The sequence below is a fragment of the Heloderma suspectum genome, chromosome 4, assembly GCF_057233095.1.
Source record: "Heloderma suspectum isolate Gila_16-S chromosome 4, 16-S_ref, whole genome shotgun sequence".
NCBI lineage: Eukaryota > Metazoa > Chordata > Lepidosauria > Squamata > Helodermatidae > Heloderma > Heloderma suspectum.
The window spans coordinates 64,046,955-64,069,554 of NC_139461.1; the positions used below are offsets into that span (position 1 = coordinate 64,046,955).

Below are 22,600 nucleotides of genomic sequence, written 5' to 3' on the forward strand. Positions count from 1 at the left end.
AAGCTACATGCATTTAAGGACGTAAAGCTCAGCCAACTTCTCTCTTTGGAATTCAAATTGCAGCCTCTCAGGGAGTGGATAGGGAAGGGAAAAGAAGGCTGCTGACTAAACCCAGGATGGACTGGGTCACAAAGGGCACAATCCTAGCTCTGCTGGCTGGGGAATGCTGGGAGTTGTAGGACATTTTCTCTGTCTAAACATGCATAGGATTGTAGCTTAAAGAACTCTAAATGTCTGCCATGTGTAACATTTTCTGCTCCAGCAGCAGATAGTAGGGACTTTACTCTCACAGTATGATTTTTTTGCTTTTTGTACCCAAGTCAGTTGAACAGAAACATTTGGGGCTGTTTATGTGCTAGTTCAAGCGTGTCTTCTATGTCAGCAAAAACCCATTAACGGTGCAATCCTATACTCACCTAGGAGCAAGCCTCACTGAACTCAGTAGTACTTACCTCAGAGTAGACACGTATAGGATTGCACAGCAACTGTCTTATGGCTCAACTTGTTTGTTCCTTAGGCTTATGACAGGCACACTTGGACACAACAGCTTCTCTTTTTAAAAATAATAATGCCAATATGAAAAACATATAGAAACACTATAATTAAAACATATTCTTTATTATCACACAATGGGAATTTATGATTGGTTAAATCATGCAGACATCGGACTTACAAAATCTTCTTTTGATTTTCAAGAAATCTTTTCAAAGATTTATTTAAAAAAACATGTTTATACCTCTGAGTAGCGTAGATGAGTGTGTCAACGTCCAAGGTAATAAAATATACCGACCAGAAGATAATCGAAGTTAACAAAACTCAAAAATTATTCAGAAAAAAAGTACAGAATATTCTCTGCATACCTAAAGGAATGCTCACTTCTCTCTGAACATACCTCCCTCCACATCCTTGCTTCATAATACCGCAACTACAATGAAAAGCATTTTTTTCATCATTTTTAAACAACATGGAGTGTGAGTAGACTCTCTGAAAGGTTACCTTTCTAAGTAGTTTCTCAGGATTTAAACTTAGGTGAGCCTTCACAATCTTCAAGGAAACTATGTTGGTCAAATAGTCTTTATGTTACACAGTAAACATCATGTTGGCCAAATATTCACATATGCTAATCAGAAGATAAGGTGGAAATTGTACATACAGTTAAATAGACATAGTGGTGTACCACCATATACTGTCAAACTCCCAGACTTAAGATTTGTGCACACAAGTGGCTGTTGGGAACACAGCTATCTGTATGTAGGTCCAAGAGCCCACAAATGTGGATTAGTAGCCATTATCTGTGGTCAGCACTGACGGCTCCTACCACTTCTTTCCCAAGGGAATTCTATCTCTTATTTCCTTGTATCGCTTCACACTATGCTTTTAAGAAACCACATAACCCCAGGGATGAGGGCAGTCGCAGTTGGCAACAAAATGTACTCCTGTATGGTACCTTAAGGAATTCCAAGCTGAATTGCACAACTCCTCTGTTTGTGCCCCAAACCTCATTATTTATATTAGAGGATATAAATTCAAGCCACAATTTCGCACACTACTAAAAGCCTTCTTAATCTGGACTTACCAGAAATTTGCTAAATCATGATTTGTCCTTGTGGGAAACAATTCACATGTACTCCTCACCATGGGAAACTCAGTCCAGACTAATAAAGCAGCAGCCAGTCATATAAGCCAGCCTCTCAATCTAGATGCTTTGCGCTCTCCAGTGCACACATTGGTCAAGCTTCTGCAGTCATTTAAATAGGGGAAGAGAATGTCAGAAAAAAGTGTGTGCATGGATTGGGTACCTTCACCAACAGGACTGCACAAAGTGGGCAATGTAGCATCTGTTCCATATAAAGTGACTGGATTTGAGTGGCAGAAAGGCTTATATTAACTATATCAGTGAGACAGGCATTTTTAACACAACCACAAATCTGTCTTTTAAACCTGACATTTCTCTTTTTAAAATGTGTTACTCTATGTTTTTCTCCTACTTCTGTCAGAAAAATTAGGGCACATACTGTGCAACAGGAAACTCATATATTGAGTAAGGACAATAATATTTTATATCTATTCGGCAGTTTCTCATTTAAGGTATTGTTACTAATAACTGCAATTAAAAGAGAATGATAGAATAAGCCAAATATCTCACCAGCTCAACATTACAAAAAGTGTCAAATCATGCTAGATACATGGGAGACATCAACCTATGAACAGAATAGATCCAAGTTACAGAATGGGACATCAACGTATCTCAACTGATAAACTGAAATTCTTAATGGCTGTTAGCTGATGCAGCATAAAGTTTTTCCATAATTCCAAGTCTGCAGAAAAAGAATTTATTTCCATCATAAAATTGCTTTAACACCCTTACAAACTGTCTGACGGTTTTATCTTTCTGCACCCTCCCCTGTCAAATAAAAGTAGTACTTGAATTCACACCAGCTTGAGTGTGAAGCTTATGATACAAAATCAACATTTGTTAACAAATCTTTCTGAATTCTAATTCAGAAAATCATCACTGGAAGACAGAACAGTATTAAAAGTCAACTGAACTATTTAAGTGGGAAACAGTTTCTTTCTGTCTTTTTTCCTTTTTTTGGAAGCATTGTTGTAGAACATGGAACATTATCCATTCACAGAAGCTATACTGCACTGGGAGGCTCAAGATTTACTTTAGCTGCTGAAGAATCACAGTGTTCAGTATATCTGATTCTTGTAGTGTCAGGCTTTCATCTGTAAGCTCTTTATGTGGAAATGTAGTCAGAAGAACAAAGTCAGTGTTGGCAAAAAAAGGGCGAGACTGGATAATAAAGTTTCGAATATCTATAATCCTGTTGGCAAAAATATAAATAATTTATGTTTTAGCTGGATCAATAGAATACACTTTGCATTAAAAAAAACACTGAATAGATTTTGGGTCTGAATACTGACATTTATGTTTATATGACAAGACGTTACGATAATCTTGAACCAAGATCTTGTGGTACAGTAAAGTTAAACAGTTAAGCTTACCTGTGTGTTTGATTAAATCGTTGTATTAAACGACTTCCATCTGCTAGCCTAATCTGGATCTTAGTTGTTGGCACCGAGTCATCTATCAAAATAGCAGCATCAAGAAAAGATTTCTCTTCTTCTTCTGGAGATGAAGGTGTACTGACAATCTCAGGCGTAAGGCTAAAGCAAAGCAAAATATATACGTGAAATAATTTAAGGACAGCCAAAGGGGCAATTGAATGGACATTTGTTCCACTGAAAACTATGGGGCGTACATGTTTAGAAAAGGAGTAGGCACACTTCAGTCTTGGGAGATCTGTTTTGTTTTGTTTTTTACTAGACCAAGTGAAGCTAGGTGCAAAAGGTAGAATTAAAGACTTCTGTATCCAGGAACTTGTTCTGAATACCAGAACTGAACTGAGCTCACATTTTTCTGTACAAGAATCCACTACTGGTTACTGCCCCTCCCCCGCTTGGCTTTCTTCATTCCAATAGTATAATTGGTGTGTGTGCGCGTGTGTCATTGTTAAACAACAGAAGTCAAAAATCCTTGGTGATCTACTTCAAAATCATGGAAAGGTACATCAGTAGATCCTGACTTATCTTCTGCCCAACCTAATCTAGCATTGTAAAAGTTATATTCTAAATAGTTTTTCTTGGCCTTCTTCTTCAATTTTAGTATCATGTACTATTTAGCAAAACATAATTATCTATATAATCTTGCACGTTGTGCATCAGTCCTCATGTACCATTATATATTTGTATTAGATAGTTAGTTAAGGGTCTATTAAAAATACAATAAATACAATGTATCTTCAAATAATATAAAATTAAATAGCATGGGCACAAGGGACTAAATGGGATCAGAGAGAGAGAACGTCTGTCTGTCTGTCTGTCACACACACACACACACCCCTAAAATCCACCCCCCACACACAACATTGCTATGTGCATTATGATAACCGCTCCTATTGGCATCAATGAGAGCTTTTCTCCCAATAAAAAAGGCAATGTTGGGGTAGGGGTTTTTCATCAGGACTGCAGGGATGGTGTAGTGAAGGGTTAAACTCTACCACCCCACCTGCTTTGTTCCTGATCCTCCCCCCTACCCCCCATCTGGCCCCGAGTAAAGGTTTTGAGGCATGTTTTGGGGGAAAGACAGCCAGAACCTAAGGAGAAAAAGGGCAATATTCTGCTGGAGGAAAGGACAGAGTGTGAGCCAAGAATTAATGAGCAGCTGACCTAGAGTGGCCGACCTACCATAATGTTTCGCAATGATCACAAACATTCTAACTGCCCAGATAAGAGACAGTGTCCGTCATAGAACGTTAATGGCAGTTTCTGTGGTGGAAGCAAAAATTGCAGTTTGGCAGGGAGAAAACTTTGTACAACTAGGTGCTGTCTGCTACTGCCTTCTGCCATTAAAAAAAACAGTTATGTTTGCTTCAGTGTAGGACATGTGGGGAAAAGTACAAAAGTGCTACTATGTCAGATGTGAAAGAAAAGTAAATGGATTTGACTAACCAGGCAAAGATAGTTATATTTTTCATATTTAACTCCCCAGTCATCATTGAGCTTTTGACACATATTTTGTTTTATTTGAGAATGAATGTTGTTCACTTAAACTTTCTGATATGTCACTTCAATTAACTGAACTTTTGCAAGTAACAAATTAGAAAAATGTTCATCCAATACAATTGTGCTCTGGGCCTATTGTAACAGAATAAATCTGATTCCATGATCTAATTTGAATGTTTTACTACAGAAGAAAGAAAACCACACTGCTAATATTATAAGAAAGTGCTGCAGTGTCAACCATTGTTTAGTATTGCTTTTCGATACAAGAAATTTCCACCCTAACAAAGTCTTGCTAAAACAATTGAGAGAGCAACCCTATGGCCCCTAGACAGCACTCCGACCTCAGATCTGGGAATCCACACTCCGTACCCCCACCCCCCGCCTGTGCAGAAAGAACTGCACTGGCTGCCTCACTGAGGTCGGGAAATCAACCTTGGAGAGGGGGTAAAGGAGGCATTCTGGTGGGCAGAAAGGGGACTGGAGAGACCAGGATACACGCTGTCTTGAGACTTCTCCTGCCCCCTTCCCTCTGCCTCTGGAATGCCCCAGCTAGACAGGCAAAAAAGCCCATCTAGCAAAAATGCAGAGCGGGAGGAGCAGCAGAGGCTAAGGTTTCCTCCACCGCTCCTCCTGCTCTGCGCTGGAGGCTCGTAAGCCTCCAAGATCGGAGGCTTACGAAAACTGAGGGTGGAAGACACAGGATTGCACTCTAAGTACTACTGCATATCCTTGATCAGTTAATCTAAACTTCTGACCGCTATGAAGATGGATTCTTTCCCCTGCATCATTTTATAAATAGTATCTATAATCAGGCAGCCTTCAATAATAAAGGAAGCCCAGAACTTGTTGAAGTTCTGATCCAAAGGACTACAGTAGCTGAAATGTGTTACAATGCCAGGTATATTACTGCCATTACCATGGGAAAACAACTCTGAAGATAAAACGTATTTCTGAGCAAATATATATAGGACGGTATTGCGAGTCCACTATGTTCAGTGAGGTTACTCCCAGGATTCTATCCTTGGGCAATCCTGTATACTTACCTGAGAGTAAGTTCCACTGAACCTAATGGGGCTTATGTCTGAATAAACATACCTAGGATTTCACTGTTAGTATAATTATTATTTTTCTAATATCACATTTTTCAATACTTCTAACTAGGAGAGTCAGTAACCTCTCCTAGAATTACCTGAAAGAAGCAAATGTAGTCATCAACAGAATGTAAATTTATATTGATAGTTTGAGTTCATGCTTTTGTAAAATTACCAAGCCCAAATCCCAAGGCAGCTGTCAATTGGAGAGGAGAAGTTCCCTGCTGAACACTGAAAAAGGCTCCCTTTCTCAGTGCTCAGCAGAGAAAAACCTTATCTCCAATCAGCTTCTGGTTGGAAGTAAGAGCTTTCCCCTGCTGGGGAGTGGGGGACAGAGCCTGGGGAGGAACCTGCTTATTTCGGAGGCTTGTGCTGCGTACTTCTGAGTAGGCATGCAGTGGGTTGATATCTGAAAGTACTGCTGAGTGATTCGTTCCTGCTTACTTCTGGTAAACATACAGAGGCTTATCCGGCCTACTTCTGAGTAGGCGTAAATCAGTAATAATCAATTTTTGGCCCTCCCCACGTTGGTTTCATCACAGATGCAATGTCCCACCTCCCAGCCCTTCCTCAGACTGGAATTCAGCCCCTGGACTGAAAAAGGTTTCCCACCCCTGGCCTATATGATAGAATACCATAGGCCATTCTGTACTCTGATCATCAATCCCAAAAATGACACGAGTACAAGATAGTCATCTCTTTAGAAAACAAGAATTAAAAAACCCCCTAACCTTCCAAGTTTCTGACCTTCTCCACTGAAAGCTTTGAATTTCAATCTAGGCCTTACATATTCCTGCTCCTGGTGGTCTTCCATATCCAAGTTAACTTGGCCTCCATGCACCAGTCGTTGAAGTTCTGCAGGGATCTCTCTTAACAGCAGAAACAAAACAACAAAAAAAGATTTTTTTGCAGGAATATACAGAGCAAACCTAGTAGCAAGGGAACTTAGTGTTCAGCTTTGGCTGGACCATGTCCTAAACATTAGAGCTCAAAATATATATGTTTGAGAGAATTTTATGCAGGATCAGTGCTGCCTTAGTTCTCTATACATTCTTACATACATGCCACAGTGTAGAGAAGGCAACTTGTTTCATCACCTATATATCAAAAATGCCACAGGGAAAGTCGTGGCATGGGGGAAGAGGGGGAGAGAGAGGAAGCATTATTTATATTTCACTTGCAAACCACATGCTGAAGCCATGGACTAGAAATAAAAGAGTGCCTTGAACAGCCATCGCCACATTATAGAGTGTGATGTTCACATGCTATTCAGTGGCTACGGCTGAAATTTCATTTCATTTATTTCATTTCCATGCCACCCAATAGCCAAAGCTCTCTGGGTGGTTCATGAACATTGGAATCCACAAATACAAGATAATAAAAACAGAATATAAAATCATGGACATACAAAATTTACAATTTTAAACAGCTAAAAAGCAGTTACAATAAGATACCGAGACTTGAAACAACTGACATAACTGCCCCCACAATATGCCATCAAATGCCTGGGAGTAAAAGCTGCTTGTAAAAGAAAATTTATTTTGGGGGTGCATTTTTAAAATAAAAAGCCTTCTATGAAACCAACCTGTTTCCATAAATTTAGATATGCAGTTCTGTAAACATGCTTGCTCACATGTCAATCCAGGGACATATGGAATTCTCCAGTAATTATCACTTATTTCTTTTGTCTGGAAACTATTTTAGGTGTTATTTGATTGCAGATGGCTGTTTCTTTCCTAAACATTTCCCTTTCCCTCATCTTAATGGGTCATCCAAAACTTTGAACCTATGTACCATAAATCAGTTCAGCCCCCTTGAATTAATTGGACCATCGCTCCAGAGACTAAACCTCTCCGTCCCTAAGATCTTTTTGAAAAAGGAGGCTTCTGTCTATGAAACATGTCAGATTTCTGTCTGAAGAAATGAGTATGGTTACTTAGTAACTAGTTAAGACCATAGAGTTGACTTGTACTAACACCCATGCAAGTGTGCGTGTGTGTGTATCATTTTGATTTCGGGGATGGGTGGGTACAATTTTGTCATAAGACATAAGACCCTGTGCAAAAAAGGGGTGCATCAAACCAGGCCATTTTGTCAGCACCCCTTCGCCTGACCCAGTCCTTCTATTTAGCTACTGCATCTTCTTCAATTTCTTCTCCAACTCCATCTCCTTGTGCTATACTGGAGGCCTCTCTAAGTAGCCCCCTACTTTTCATAGGGATGTAGTAGGGAGGACTGCCTCAGAAGGCCTTATGTACATGTGGAAGCTTCCTGCATAGCCTTTTGAATGTCACTCAGTACACTTAATTAAATGTTAGAATTTTTATAAGCACATTCAATTTAGCAACCATATTTGGAGATCTTTAAAAAATTAACAGGTTGCACTCAGAGTTCCATGAGTGCTAATGGGACAATCCTGCCGAGGCGAGGTTGATTTTCACTGACTCCCCCTGCAGCAGCCCATACTACCCAAAAAACTGCTGTGGAGGGTTAGTAGACCCTCTGGAACACCGTGGAATGTATACCGCAAAGGGCTGCAGTGGGAAGGAGGAGGTAGCAAAACTCTTTCCTCCCCCACTTTGAGCCCTTACCCAACTTATCTCGCTGCCTGAAGCGAAAACACACACCACCTCATGCCCTTTCCTGGCTATGTGACTCTTGCAAGAGCTTAGTCACATCCTGAGAGAGCTTGCTCAAAACAGAGATCATGCTCTTGCGAGAGTTCGGCCAATCTCTCACATGGCCCAGCAATGGCTTCAGTAAGGGGAAGTGGGGGGGGGGCATGTGATGGGGGCAGGTGGGTGCTCCAGAGAGCCCTGTCACCCACTCTGTTACTACAGCAAATGCGACAGTGGGAGAGCAGCTGGCGTGACTGTCCGGATCATCCACTGGAGGTGGCAGGGGTGGGGGGACCCGAGCGTTTTGCTGCTCCTCTGATTCCACCACCTGACATGGGTGCATCAGTTTATGTCATGGTAGGGCTGGCCCCACCTAGTTGGTGGGAATGTACATTGAACCTCAATCCCTTCTGCTAATGGAAGGAGTCCTTCCATTCATAGAAGGGCAAGTCTGGATCCAACCCATGAAATAGAAGAAACAAAAGAAATAATAGTTGCTTTTATCTACAGAAGTGTAGAAAAGGAATTTTTAGATTCTGTTTTCTATCTCTGCCACATCAAAGCTGTTTCTGAAATATGGGAGTGAATATCAAAATTAGACATAGTAAGCTGCTATTGCAGACACAATGTAAAATAATCCTCTTTTGTGCACTCATGCCTGGTTTTCCTGTACAAATAGCATGACATTTGGATTAATGGTTTATTTCTTCAGTTTCTCAAGACTGACTTGAGATTCCTGCATTGAGCAGGGGGTTGGACTCGATGGCCTTGTAGGCCCCTTCCAACCCTACTATTCTATGATTCTATAAGACATCTATATATTCGGCAAAACAATGAAGATGCATTCCTGTAGTCTCAAATGCTATAAACTTACCCTCTTTTAACAGACTCAAGAAACTGAGCATTTACTGGATCTGTGTAAGACCTCAACTCCCCATCATCTAAGCTGAAGCCATTCCTCCACAGTTTAAGCAAGATTTGAACCTATGGATAAATCAGATGTAATTTGAAAATGTAAGGAAAAGAAAAGGAACACAAACACTTTTTGTCTGATCCTTATATTTCTCCTGGTGTGTTTTCCAGTATTACAACACTTTGTCTAAAATGACCCTGTGCCATGTGCATCTTATCAAATGACACAGTAGTTCTAATTCAGAGCCCAGTAGAAGTCCACTGTGACTCTGTAGCTATCTGGGAGCAAGGAATGCCTCACCCCCTTTGGCAAATGCGGATGCTCATGTACGACTCTACACTGTGCATATGCAGCATCAATCAGCCCCGAAGAGAATGGGGTGGCACTTGCTAGCACAGAGCAGTGTGAGTCACTGGATCCACGTGCGCACAGTGGCTGCTGGCCAAGGTAAACATTTTTTCAGGACAGGGTGGCTTACAAAGACAGAGAGAAGGATGATAAGCTACCCCAGCCAGATATCATTAGACCCAATTCTTTCGCTCATTTAGAGCAAGAAAGCAAACTAGTAAAACTGTGAACAGCTTATTTTAATTCCTTTATTTATAGAAAAATTCTACCCTGCCCTTCTAATGCCAAGACATTACTCAGGGTGACTTACAACACTTAGGACGCAACTCACTCAAAAATTCTACGCATGTCTTCTTAGATGGAAGCCCTACTGCGTTCAATGAGACTTACTGACCTAGGTAAGCATGTATAGGATTTTAGCCTTAACGTCACAATCATAAATGAGATGATATAATCATAAAAAAATTACACAGGTGCAGCATAGAAAACAAATGCCATCAGTGTTAAAAGCATCTTCTTCCTGAAAAGGCAAAGTCCTGCCGGAATAAACATGTCTTCACAATGCAACAAAAGACAGCCAGAGAGACAGCCACCCGAGCCTCATGAAGCATTTCACATTATCGGTGCGGCCATGGAGAAGGCCCTTTCACCACTAACTGTGCCTTCCCTCCCGCCATAAAAAATGAGAAGGGACTCTCTATCTGATCACAGGGGGCCGGTAGGTTGATATGGGAGGAAGAAGCTCCTCAAGTGTCAGTTTGGGATCTGGTTTCTAGGTCAATGTGATCAGGTGACATACAGTACTGTGCAAAAGTCTTAGGCCACCATTAGATTTGTTGTTTTAGCAATGGTATAATGACCATATATAATTATTTCTCAGTCTCTTCATTAGAATACAACCAGAAAACACAGGAAATTTGTATGCAGTATTCAACAGCAGAAAAAAAAGAAAAGAAAAAACAGCTTCCACAGGCTAAATGGCAAGAATTTAGTGTCACCTCCACTTACACTAGAGTAACAGCCTGGCCAGGAATGGTCTTCATGGAAGGGTAGCAGCCAAGAAACCACTTTTGCAGAAGGGGAACGGGGCGAAAAGGCTAAGATATGATAAAGCTCACAAAGATTGGAATGAGGATCAGTGGAAAAGAGTATTATGGAGTGATGAATCCAAGTTTGAAATTTTGGGGTCCAATCGTCGACAACACGTGAGAAGAAGGATAGGAGAGAGATGGACAAATGAGTGCTTACGGCCTTCAGTGAAACATGGTGGAGGGTCTGTCCTGGTTTGGGGCTGCATTTCTGCCAATGGTGTTGGCGATCTTGTCCGTATTGATGGGATCATGAATGCTGAAAAGTACAGACAGGTTTTAATTCATCATGCCATTCCTTCTGGAAAGCGCCTGATTGGGAATGGCTTAATTTTTCAGCATGATAACGATCCCAAGCACACTGCTAATGCAGTGAAATCATATTTAGCGAGGAAAACAGCTGATAAAACACTGACAGTCATGGACTGGCCTGAATATTATAGAGGCAGTATGGGACCACCTCCCCTTCATGGATCACTGCCTTGTTGTGGCAAAGGGGCTTGCGTAACTCAGTGAAGCCATAAGCTATGCCGTGCAGGGCCACCAAAGACAGACAGGTCATGGCGGGGAGTTCTGACAAAATGTGGTCCACTGGAGAAGGAAATGGCAACCCACTCCAGTATTCTTGCCAAGAAAACCCCATGGAACGTTTCACAAGGCTAAAAGAGATGACGCCGGTAGATGAGCTCAGGTCGGAAGGTGTCCAATATACTACTGGAGAAGAGCAGAGGGAATTTCCAAGTAGCGCCAGAAAGAGTGAAGCGTCTGGGCCAAAGCCGAAAGGACACTCAGCTGTGGATGTGTCTGGTGGTGAAAAGAAAGTCTGATGCTGTAAAGAACCATATTTTTTAGGAACCTGGAATGTAAGGTCAATGAATCAAGGTAAGCTGGAGGTGGTCAAACATGAGATGCCAAGACTGAACATCGACGTCTTGGAAATCAGTGAACTAAAATGGACAAGCATGGGCGAATTTAATTCAGGTGACCATCATATCTACTACTGTGGGCAAGAATCCCTTAGAAGAAATGGAGTAGCACTCATAGTCAACAAAAGGGTGGGAAAAGCAGTACTTAAAGGGGTACAATCTCAAAAACAACAGAATGATCTCAGTACGAATCCAAGGCAAACCATTCAATATCACAGTAATTCCAGTCTATGCCCCAACCACTGAGGCCGAAGAAGCTGAGATTGATCGGTTCTATGAAGACCTACAACACCTTCTAGAACTAACACCAAAAAAAGTCCTCTTCATCACAGGGGATTGGAATGCTAAAGTAGGAAGTCAAGAAATCACCGGGATAACAGGCAAGCATGGCCTCGGTGTACAAAATGAAGCAGGACAAAGGCTAATAGAGTTTTGCCAAGAGAACACGCTGATCATAGCAAACACTCTTTTCCAACTGTAGCAGCCATATTGGGGGTCAGACTAAGTAGCCTCATGCAGTCTCATGCTTCATGTTCTTGCTGAGCTCTTGAATATACTGTTGTAAGCTGACGAGACACAGGAATTCCTTATCTTGTCAAAGGTCATACAATTGTATATCTTGTTCTCTGCTGTTCCCTTCTGTTCTCTCCTTATCATGGCTACCCTATAACCCAGTTCTTGTATTATAAACAATGGTGCTAGGAGAAAAAATGTTGAGGACTGCAACCCCACACGAGAGGGGGAGGAGGAGCCGTTTCATATGTGTCACAATGTCTATAAAAACAATGTGCTGATGTATTTCGGGGCTTCTGGCTATTTGGAAATGATTCCAGCCTTAAGCCCGCACTTTAAATAAAGAATCTCTTTTTCCTTCACTCCGTGGTCTCTCTGAGTTCTGCAACACAACAGCACAAGAGGCAACTCTACAAATGGACATCACCAGATGGTCAGTATCGAAATCAGATTGATTATGTACTTTGCAGCCAAAGATGGAGAAGCTCTATACAGTCAGTAAAAACAAGACCTGGAGCTGACTGTGGCTCAGATCATGAGCTGCTTCTTGCAAAATTTCGGCTTAAATAGAAGAACGTAGGGAAAACCACTAAACCATTCAGGTATGACCTAAATCATATCCCTGATGACTATACAGCGGAGGTGAGGAATAGATTTAAGGGATTAGACCTGATAGACAGAGTGCCTGAGGAACTATGGACGGAGGTCCGTAACATTGTTCAGGAGGCAGCAACTCAATCCATCCCCAAGAAAAAGACATGCAAGAAAGCCAAGTGGCTGTCTGATGAGGCTTTACAAGTAGCTGAGGAAAGAAGGGAAGCAAAAAGCAAGGGAGAAAGGGGAAGATATATCCAACTGAATGCAGAGTTCCATAGAATAGCAAGGAGAGACAAGAAGGCCTTCTTAAATGAACAATGCAAAGAAATCGAGGAAAACAACAGAATGGGAAAGACTAGAGATCTCTTCAAGAAAATCGGAGATCTCAAGGGAACATTTTGTGCAAAGATGGGCATGATAAAGGACAAAGAAGGCAGGGACCTAACAGAGGCAGATGAGATTAAGAAGAGGTGGAAAAAATACACAGAAGAACTATACAGGAAAGATCTGAATGTCCCTGATAGCCATGATAGTGCGGTCACTGAACTTGAGCCGGACATCCTAGAGAGTGAAGTCAAGTGGGCCTTAGGAAGCATTCCTAACAACAAAGCTAGCGGAGATGACAGTATTCCAGCTGAGCTATTTAAGATCCTAAAAGATGCTGTTAAAGTGCTGTACTCAATATGCCAACAAATCTGGAATACTCAACAGTGGCCACAAGACTGGAAAAGGTCAGTTTACATTCCAATTCCAAAGAAGGGCAATGCCAAAGAGTGTTCAAACTACCGTACAATTGTGCTCATTTCACAAGCCAGCAAGGTTATGCTCAAAATCCTACAAGCTAGGCTTCAGCAGTATGCGAACCGAGAACTACCGGAAGTACCAGCTGGGTTTCAAAGAGGCAGAGGAACTAGAGATCAAATCGCCAACATTCGCTGCATCATGGAGAAAGCAAGAGAATTCCAAAAAATGTCTGTTTCTGCTTCATTGACTATGCTAAAGGCTTTGATTGTGTGGATCGCAACAAACTGTGGCAAATTTGTAAAGAGATGGGAGTACCAGACCACCTTACCTGTCTCCTGAGAAACCTGTATGAGGGTCAAGAAGCAACAGTAAGAACCGGACATGGAACAACCGATTGGTTCCAAATTGGGAAAGGAGTACGACAAGGCTGTATATTGTCGCCCTGCTTATTTAATTTATATGCAGAGTACATCATGAGAAATGCCGGGATGAATCACAGGTCGGAATTAAGATTGCTGGGAGAATTATCAACAACCTCAGATACACAGATGATATCACACTAATGGCAGAAAGCAAAGAGGATCTAAAGAACCTCTTGTTGAGAGTGAAAGTGGAGAGTGCAAAAGCTGGTTTGAAACTCAACATTAAAAAACTAAGATCATGGCATCTGGCCCCATCACTTCCTGGCATATAGAAGGGGAAGAAATGGAAGCAGTGACAGATTTTACTTTCTTGGGCTCCAAGATCACTGCAGACGGTGACTGTAGCCATGAAATTAAAAGACGCTTGCTCCTTGGGAGGAAAGCTATGGCAAACCTAGACAGCATAGTAAGAAGCAGAGACATCACCTTGCTGACAAAGATTCGTATAATCAAAGCTATGGTTTTCCCAGTAGCAACGTATGGCTGTGAGAGCTGGACTATAAGGAAGGCTGAGCGCGGAAAAATTGATGCCTTCGAACTGTGGTGCTGGAGAAGACTCCTACGAGTCCCCTGGACTGCAAGGAGGTCAAAGCAGTCCATCCTAAAGGAAATCAACCCTGACTGCTCATTGGAAGGACAGATACTGAAGCTCAAATATTCTGGCCACCTAATGTGAAGAGAAAAGTCACTGGAAAAGACCCTGATGCTGGGGAAGACTGAAGGCAAAAGGAGAAGGGGACGGCAGAGGATGAGATGGCTAGATAGCATCACCGATGCAATGAATATGAACTTGAGCACACTCTGGGAGAGAGCGGAGGACAGGAAGGCCTGGCGTGCTATGGTCCATGGGGTCACGAAGAGTCAGACACGACTTAACGACTGAACAACAACAACATGGGACCACCTAGACAGAGAAAGAAATAAAAGACAACCTACATCTAAAGAAGAACTCTGGGAAGGGCTGAAAGAAGCCTGGTATAATATACCAGAAGATTACTTCAGAACACTTCAGGACAGTTTCCCCAAAAGAGTTCAAGATGTGCTTAGAGCCAAGGGAGGTCACACTAAATACTGACTTTTGCCTGTACATATTTCTTGTATTTTCTGTTTGTATCTTAATACAGAGACCAAAAAATAATTATGCATGGTCATTAAAACTTTGCTAAAACAACAAAGCTGGTGGTGGCCTAAGACTTTTGCACAGTACTGTATATCATAATATACTATACCATTCATGAAGAAGAAATGCCAAATTCTCCATGCTTTCTTGTTTGTGGGTGTCAGAGAAACTCACTTTCTACCCTTCAGTTCCCCCCTACAGCAGGGTTGGGGAATGTCCAGACTGCAGACCAGATATGGCCCATAGGGGCCCAGATATGGCCCTCGAGCTCCTCCCCCTCCCCTAGGTCCCACCCCCTCTCACAAGGCCCAGCCTCTATCCCCTCCCCAACCTGAAAATCTTTTAGCAGCAGTTTCTCCTGCTTTCTCTCCCCCCCCCCCGCCCCGCCACTTCATTTTGGTGCCACTGGATGCTTTTTAAAAGGCTAACTGCAATGCAGAGGGAGCATTTGCAGAGGGTGTCACTAATCAGGAGGGAAGGCCTAATCTTCCCCTCTCTGATCTTGCAATGCCCCTTGAAAAAATCACTCCTGCCTTGCTTCAGTTAGGCTTTTTTAAAGCCTTGCTGCAGCATGGGGGAGGGCATTTTGATGAAGGGCTATGACTGAGTGTGTGTGTGTGTGTGTGTGTGTGTGTGCGTGCGTACACACGCGCATATTTGGTCCTGCCCACTTTTGCCTTTGGCCATGTCCACCAATGGAATGCAGCTCCCGAGATGTTCCCCAAAATGGAATTTGGCCCTCAGGATGAAATAGATTCATCATCCCTTCCCTACAAGATAAAAGGGAAAAAATAAATAATATCAAGTTGGTGTACATTTTTAACATGGTGGAGGCAATGCATTTAAGGACCAAAATATATTTTGTACAAACCACTTAAAGTGGAGCTTTTGCTCAAATAATAAGGCCTCTTATTACCAAGAGTTCTCTTTTTCCTGACTAGCTCTTCAACTCATATTCCAAGCCTTCTGTACCAGCAAGGGTAACGTTTCCTATTAAATCTTTTGCTTTGTGTCAAGAAATATTTATTTTTGAAGCTACTATTTATGTTTGTGTGAGTGATCTTGGCAAGTATGTACTGTAAATAATAGACAAAATCTGTCAAGAACCCCTTTACTTAGTTTAACATCTGCAATCACCCTTTTGACAGACATTGGGTTAAATCCAACATCGCACTAGCAGACAACTGCAAGCACAACAGGACTTTCTCCCACTCTCCTCTGTGCTGCAGGCCTCCGTGCTACCCAAAATCTGTTCCAGAGGGCTTCCTAGCCCTACAGAGTAGCTTTTGAAGATGGCGGCGGCGGCGGGGGGGGGGGGGAGTGGAAACTGCCCCTTTCCTAGTTCCACTGATACAACTACTTTAATCAGTGGAGCGACACCATTGGATACAACCCAGGATTTATGTAGTTAAGCATCCCTTGTGTGTAACAGGAAATTCTCCTCATCATAATTTTACTTACATCTTGCCCAAACTGATTTTCTCCATATATATATTCAGAGCGCTTCCGAGTTGAGTCCCCCAATCTGTATCCACCACCAGAAAATGACTAATAAAATATTTAAAGAACAGATCTGTGTTACAAAACAGCAACGACTACTTACATTTAAAGTCAATTAGTGGTAAGTTGTATGAACTAGATCACTGTAACTATTAAATACAAATATTCACCATATCTGTTGACCCTTCAGTGTAGGTAATAAAGACAAATATCTGCTTTATACAGTTTATAATTAGTCAAGTAAGCAAATACTTTGCAAGACATACATTTTGCAAATTAGAAACCAAATGGGTTGAGTCCAGGCTTGGTGATGCTTAGAGTAGACCCACTGAAATCAGTGGGACAAGTTAATCATTACTAACTTGTCCCATTGATTTTAGTGGGTCTACTCTAGGCATGACAAAGGATCCAACCCAATATTTTTAGCTGTTAAGGGGGAAAAAGATTTGGTAAAATGTCCCCATGGTAAATGCAAATGCTGAATTCAGACATCATTCCAAACCATTATTAATGATTGACCAGTAAATCAGGATCTGAAAGCATAGTTTGAAGTAGGTCCGCAAGCTACCATCTGCCATGATGTTCAAATTTACAAGCCATAGTCCAGTGATCACTTTACTCCAGAAGCTGCTAGACAGGAGTGAATTGATGAAGCTAAGTGCTGAGCAGACAAGAGAAAAACGCAGACAAAGAGCTCTAAACTATGGTTCGTTTGGATATTTGGAAGTTCAAATTATGCTTAGCACAAACTGTGATTTGGTGTAACAGTTCAAGACAGACAATGCATGAAAGGCAGCTGTCAGGGACATGTGTCAACACTGATAGAACATGAACCTGGTAACTGTGGCCATCTGTAGTTAACTGTGGTCAGTAAATGAATACCACAGACAGCCCCTTTGTAACACTTGACATCCCCCCCACCGCATGCCCCCAGTCAAGATTAGAACACTAGCATTAAAGTCAATTGCTGCCAATTCCTGTCCGGCCGAAAAGCTGTAAAAAGCCGGCCCATATATTTGGGTGTACTTTATTCTCCTGTTCACCTAATTCATTTTGTAATCAAAATATTTAAATACCATTTTTAAAAGTAAGGAATCAAGCACTATTATTTTTCAAATAAGATGTCTTTGCATTAAAATGACCATTTTTCTATAAAAAAGATTGCATGTACACACTTTAGCTTTATGATAATCTCCCGAGGCTCTTGACACTTCATCTAAAGGGACTGCCCCATGTTCTCTTGCTTCTTTGAAAAGTTCATCAACAATTTTACTGGAAGTTATATTAGATGGTCCAATAATTCTGTACTCTGAATCACCCGAGTAAAACCTTAAAAAAAGAAGCAACATTATTAATTTATTGATTAATAAATGATACTTATGGATCACTTACATTAAAGACATTTCTAAGCAATGTACAAAAAACACATCTTCATACAGAGGACAAAATTACCTTCCTGGGAATGCCTCTGGAACTCTCTGCCACTAAATATGTTGGAAAAGGTTTTTCTGTAGGCACCGAAAACTCAGAAAGGATGGTGTCTGTCTAATTTGTAGTGGTAGGGAGTTCCAAAGAGTGAGTCAGGCAATACTAATATGATATTAATTGGTCATAGCTTTAAAGAAACTTTCAAAGAGAACCACATATTAGACAGGAATGATGACATCCGTGTGGACAGGAATGATGATGACAACTAACATAAATGGTTAAGAAAGAAAAGGAACATACAAACTTAATGAATCTTTATGAATCTTATAGATCAATTGAAGGTTTATTGTACAGTACCTTTGGTTATCCTTGTCATCACTCATACTTCTTTCTGGTTTTCTCAAGCTTCTGAAGAAGTCGGTCAAGAAATATTTATTTAAAATATTTATTTGTTTTATGCCACCACCAATGTTACATTCAATTATATTCAGAAGAACTTTGTGATACCCCAACCTCTGTATGGCTTACATAACTTGTGATAGACAAATCTAAGCTAGAAGACTAAGAAGTAAATAACAACTCAGTTCGATGTAATGGCCAAGCAAGGGTTAAATACCCCATCATTGGTCAGGGCCATGCGGGAGTGATTGTGCTGCCTCCCACCCACTTGCTGCTTCTGCTTTCTTTCCAGCTTACAAAAGAACTCAGGAACACCTTGTTCTTGGATTGTGTTCTGTGACGTGTGAATTTGGAAATCTGGGTTGTTCAGGGCAAAACAACCCAGTTTTAACCCATGGTTTGTTCCTGCCTTGTTTTGTAAGCTGGAAAGAAAGTGGAAGGGACAATTAGGTGGGAGGCAGCATGCTCGCTCACACCTGTGCAGCCCAACAACCCAAGGGTTAAACAGCCCACAGGCTGTCGTTATGTGCAAACAGGGTTCGTGCATGTAAGTGCTGTGCAAATATCAGTCTACAACAAACTAATCCCATAGTCACTGTGACCCAGTATTGCTCATCAGCTTTCATGAATTTCAGTGGAGTTTATGCTCCATTGTGGCCAATTTGCTTCCTAATGGAAAGCAGCCACACACTGCAATCCTATGCATGTTTACTCAGAAGTAAGTCCCACTGTGTTCAATAGGATTTAAGCACATGCAAGTATGCATAGGATTGCATCCTCTGTAATATATGCACCTCTATACTGAGAAACATTTAAATGCTTGCTCACTATTAGCATTTCTGAGATACAAATTTATAGGAGCTATCACAGTTGATTAAAACTATTCTACATATACAATTAATAAAAAGTCCTTCTTTACCTTTGCACTGTTAATCTCGGATGACTAGCCACTCTAGCTGGTGGTTTATCAGGATGAGATGGTTGTCTTTTAATTTCATCTTCATACAATCCAGCCAATGCCAGCTATACAGAACATTAGATATTTTAGTCAATGTCTACTGGTCCAAGAAATAAACGACACAATTTATATTCAAGGTCAACATTTAAAAAGTAATGGCTAACTCATACTGCTCAAACATACATATCCGTGGGCAGCCATGGATGTGAGAATTATTTCTGTATTAAAACCCCATGTTGAAAGAATAACCATTTACCAACGGAAACGTCTGAAGTCAGGAAAGACCAGCACTTGTTAGCACACTATTTTACTTTCAGTATATAACAGTATAGTAAGGGCAAATGTAGCAAACACAAGAAGCATGTGCTTAGATTGAATATTAGTTTTCACTAATTATCTAGAGCAGAAATGGGAAATATGCAGCCCTGTCACCCCGCCGTGACCCCCCCAAATTTGGGGGGGGGAATTGTCCGGGAGGGGAGACACCTGTAATAGCTACAGAACCTCAAAAGGGACAAACCTTTTCGATACTCGGTAGTGCTATGGATGCCATTTTTAATTTTTGTTAATTTTATTTTTAAAATGTTTTTGGTGTTTGTGGCGGGGGGGAGGGGAATGGCACCCAGACCTCCTGCAGTTGCCCACCCCTGATCTAGAGCAAAGGTGGGCAACCTGTGGCCCTCCTGATGTTTTGGCCTACAACTCCCATCAGCCCTAGCCAGCATAGCCAATGGTGAGCAAAGATGGGACTTGTAGGCCAAAATATCTGAAGTGCCACAATTTGCCCACCCCTGATCTAGTCAGTGGAAGTTAGTATTGTGTCTAATCACATCTGTTCTAGAATACATGCTTCAGGTCAAGCAAAAGGCAAGATATTTAAAGAGAGAAATGTTATGAGCCTTGTCACAAAGACTAGATGATAATTAATATCCTCTTTGATTTAAAATCTTTGAAGATCAATCTCACTGTTATAAAAACACACACTGTTGTATACATTCCAGCTGCAACTTTGCACATTTTGCCTTCTATATCGTCTATACTGAGTGGTGTATGTGGGTGGTAAACATGTGGGAAAAATAAAACTGTGCTGTGCAATTAGTATTATGGGTTACACTGGTATTATTACAACTGGCCCTGAATCAATGCCATAGGGTCAATGAGGGTCACAGATTAAAACAAAATAAATTATTGCTATAGATTTTGCTTCCACTCTCAAAAACTAAATTCTCATTTGATAGCGTTTCCCTAAATGTTGATGCTTCACTGCATTTTAAATGTTTTAAAGCAGTAAATCTGTTATGAAGAGGATTAAAAATAGTAAACATTAAAAGGAAAGGAACCAGTCTTACATGGCAAGCTGTTTTAGGATTAGGGTAGCAAGTATTATTCAAGGGACGAAGCTGTTTTTTTTCATAACATCTTTAAAGATATGTGCAACTGTAAAGTTAAAAGATAACCACAAAATATAACTCACAGTTTGAGATGCTGGATAAGAAACTCTGACATTAATGGTGGGTTTTAATGAATTCTACAAGGTTGCCCTGATTTATGAAGGAAATCTGTATCTGATATTTGGGTGCCGTGGTTGTGCTTGTGATTCTGATATTTGTGTGCCATAAAAGATCACCAATTTAGAAACAATCTTTAACATGTGAATATTCAGCTACAGAAAGCCAAAAGCTTGAGATGAACTTTTACCAAACTGCTAAGCACAAAAGCTAATGTTGCTGAGCAAAATCTCTCTCAGGTGACAACCCTATACACTTTTAACTGGGAGTAAACCCCACTGAATTCATTGGAGCTTTCCTCCGAGTAGACAGGCATAGGATTGTACCGTCAGAGGAGCTTATTTTGCGATGAAGCTCTGGGCAAACGGCGTTTCCTGCGCTTAACTTAGGCTGAAAAACTATCCCTAGGCCAACCACGGTTTTGCGACACGGTGCGCCCACTCCTTAAGAAACTGGCGGAAATTTTACCTAAGGAGAAGTGCGTCTTCACCATCACCATCGTCGTGTGAGAAGAACACAACGTCCCGAGAAACCGCTCCGGAAAGAGACCGCTGCTCTTGCTTGCACCACCCAGGCGGGGCTGCCCGGGGTCTCTCCCCCTCCTCCCTCCAAGCGACCCAAAGGCGGCACGGCTCGTTGCACCGACATGCCGCTGCCGGGGGTGTCGAGGCGCAGCAGCTCCCAGGAAGGGGAGGCGACACTGCCAGGTCTCTTTGGTCACCTGCTCCCTTCCCCCGCGTGCGGCGGCGGCGGCCACCCCTCTCCCCGCCCTCCGTACCTGCAGATCCCGAACGGTGGGGGGCCGGCCTCTTCCATGGGGCCCTTTCCCTCGCCGCAGCCCGCTTGCGCCCGCTGCTTCGTCCTCCTGCTGCCGCTGCTGCTCGGTGGCGGCCCCATCCTCCGCCATCTTCAGCAGCCCGAGCTTTGCCTGTCGGCGCGGCCCGGCGCGCGAGGGGGGCGGGATCACCGAGGAGTTCTTCCGGCCGCAAGCGTTGCCGTGGCGACGAGGTCCCAGGAGCAGGAGGACCACTCGCCCCAGGCGGCTCCCCGGCCCGATTCCGCCCGCCTTCCCTGCACCCCACCTTGGCTCGCCGGCGCGTGCGCACTTACACGCTTTCTTACTCCGCCCGTCTCCTTCGGGCAATTGGGTGCTGGAGGGCGAGCGCGCCGGCGAGGCAAGCGCGCTTCCGCGTTGATAATGCGGAATAGCAATTCCTGCACTTCATTGCTGTGTATTCTAGCTAAATGGATCTTTGAAGCGACTTGGTTCCATACTGGCAATCCGCAATCCACATTAACCCCCCCCCCCCCCCACCACCACCACCACCACCACCGGTAGTTCTTCCATGATAAACCTTGTTCTGAAATTTGAGGCGAAAATCTGCACGGCTTTACTACCTTGTTGGCCGTGAGTGAGTACGAAGGAGCAGCTAAAGGGGTACGTGGGTAACAGCAGCTGCAATCCTAGGCACACATTTAGGAGTTCAGAGGCGGCCGACGATCCCCATAGGATTGAGCCCTAAAACAATGGTCAGGAGGGGCCACTTTCAACCCTGTTTCTGGCCTTGTATGTATGAGCATATCTACGTGAGGCTTTTATCCCACACCTTTACAGAGGTTTCTGCTTCCAGATTCTTTGTGGGATTAAGAGCGGCCCCTTTACACATGCTTTGTTCTGGGGGGTTTCTTTCTTTCTTTCCCTGCCTTTCTATATGTTTCATTATATATAGCGAAACTGTGGTATTGTGCAATTGCAGTGTTACACGGGGGTTTCATGGAGCCATTCAGGACATACCAGACTTTCCTCATTAGAAAGTACCCCGTGATAATAGTTGCAAAGCATGGGGGAGGCCCTGGA

The 22,600-nt window shown here is 42.3% G+C and overlaps 1 protein-coding gene across 2 annotated transcripts; it reads right to left on the reverse strand.

The window, feature by feature from the left end:
- Positions 1-589: 589 nt before the first annotated feature.
- Positions 590-21,832, reverse strand: UBXN2B (UBX domain protein 2B). 2 transcript variants are annotated; one of them, XM_084848056.1, is made up of 9 exons: positions 21,521-21,832; positions 19,196-19,299; positions 18,235-18,285; positions 17,625-17,778; positions 16,411-16,497; positions 9,153-9,262; positions 6,392-6,529; positions 3,010-3,171; positions 590-2,828 (listed from the first exon to the last, which is right to left on the reverse strand). In XM_084848056.1, exons 1-9 carry the CDS (start codon positions 21,647-21,649, stop codon positions 2,666-2,668), a joined length of 1,098 nt encoding a protein of 365 aa, XP_084704182.1. In that variant the 5' UTR covers positions 21,650-21,832; the 3' UTR covers positions 590-2,665. The 2 variants fall into 2 exon arrangements, with proteins under 2 accessions (XP_084704182.1, XP_084704183.1); XM_084848057.1 differs by lacking the exon at positions 18,235-18,285 and having other exon boundaries at positions 591-2,828.
- Positions 21,833-22,600: the final 768 nt, after the last annotated feature.

Excerpts from the sequence above, each read along its gene's own strand:
- UBXN2B (XM_084848056.1), bottom strand. The coding sequence starts at position 21,649 with ATGGCGGAGGATGGGGCCGCCACCGAGCAGCAGCGGCAGCAGGAGGAC. Across the intron at positions 18,286-19,195 it reads CCGAGATTAACAGTGCAAAG|AAGCTTGAGAAAACCAGAAA; the intron begins GTAAAGAAGGAC and ends CGACTTCTTCAG. Across the intron at positions 6,530-9,152 it reads CTTGAGTCTGTTAAAAGAGG|AGAGATCCCTGCAGAACTTC; the intron begins GTAAGTTTATAG and ends TCTGCTGTTAAG.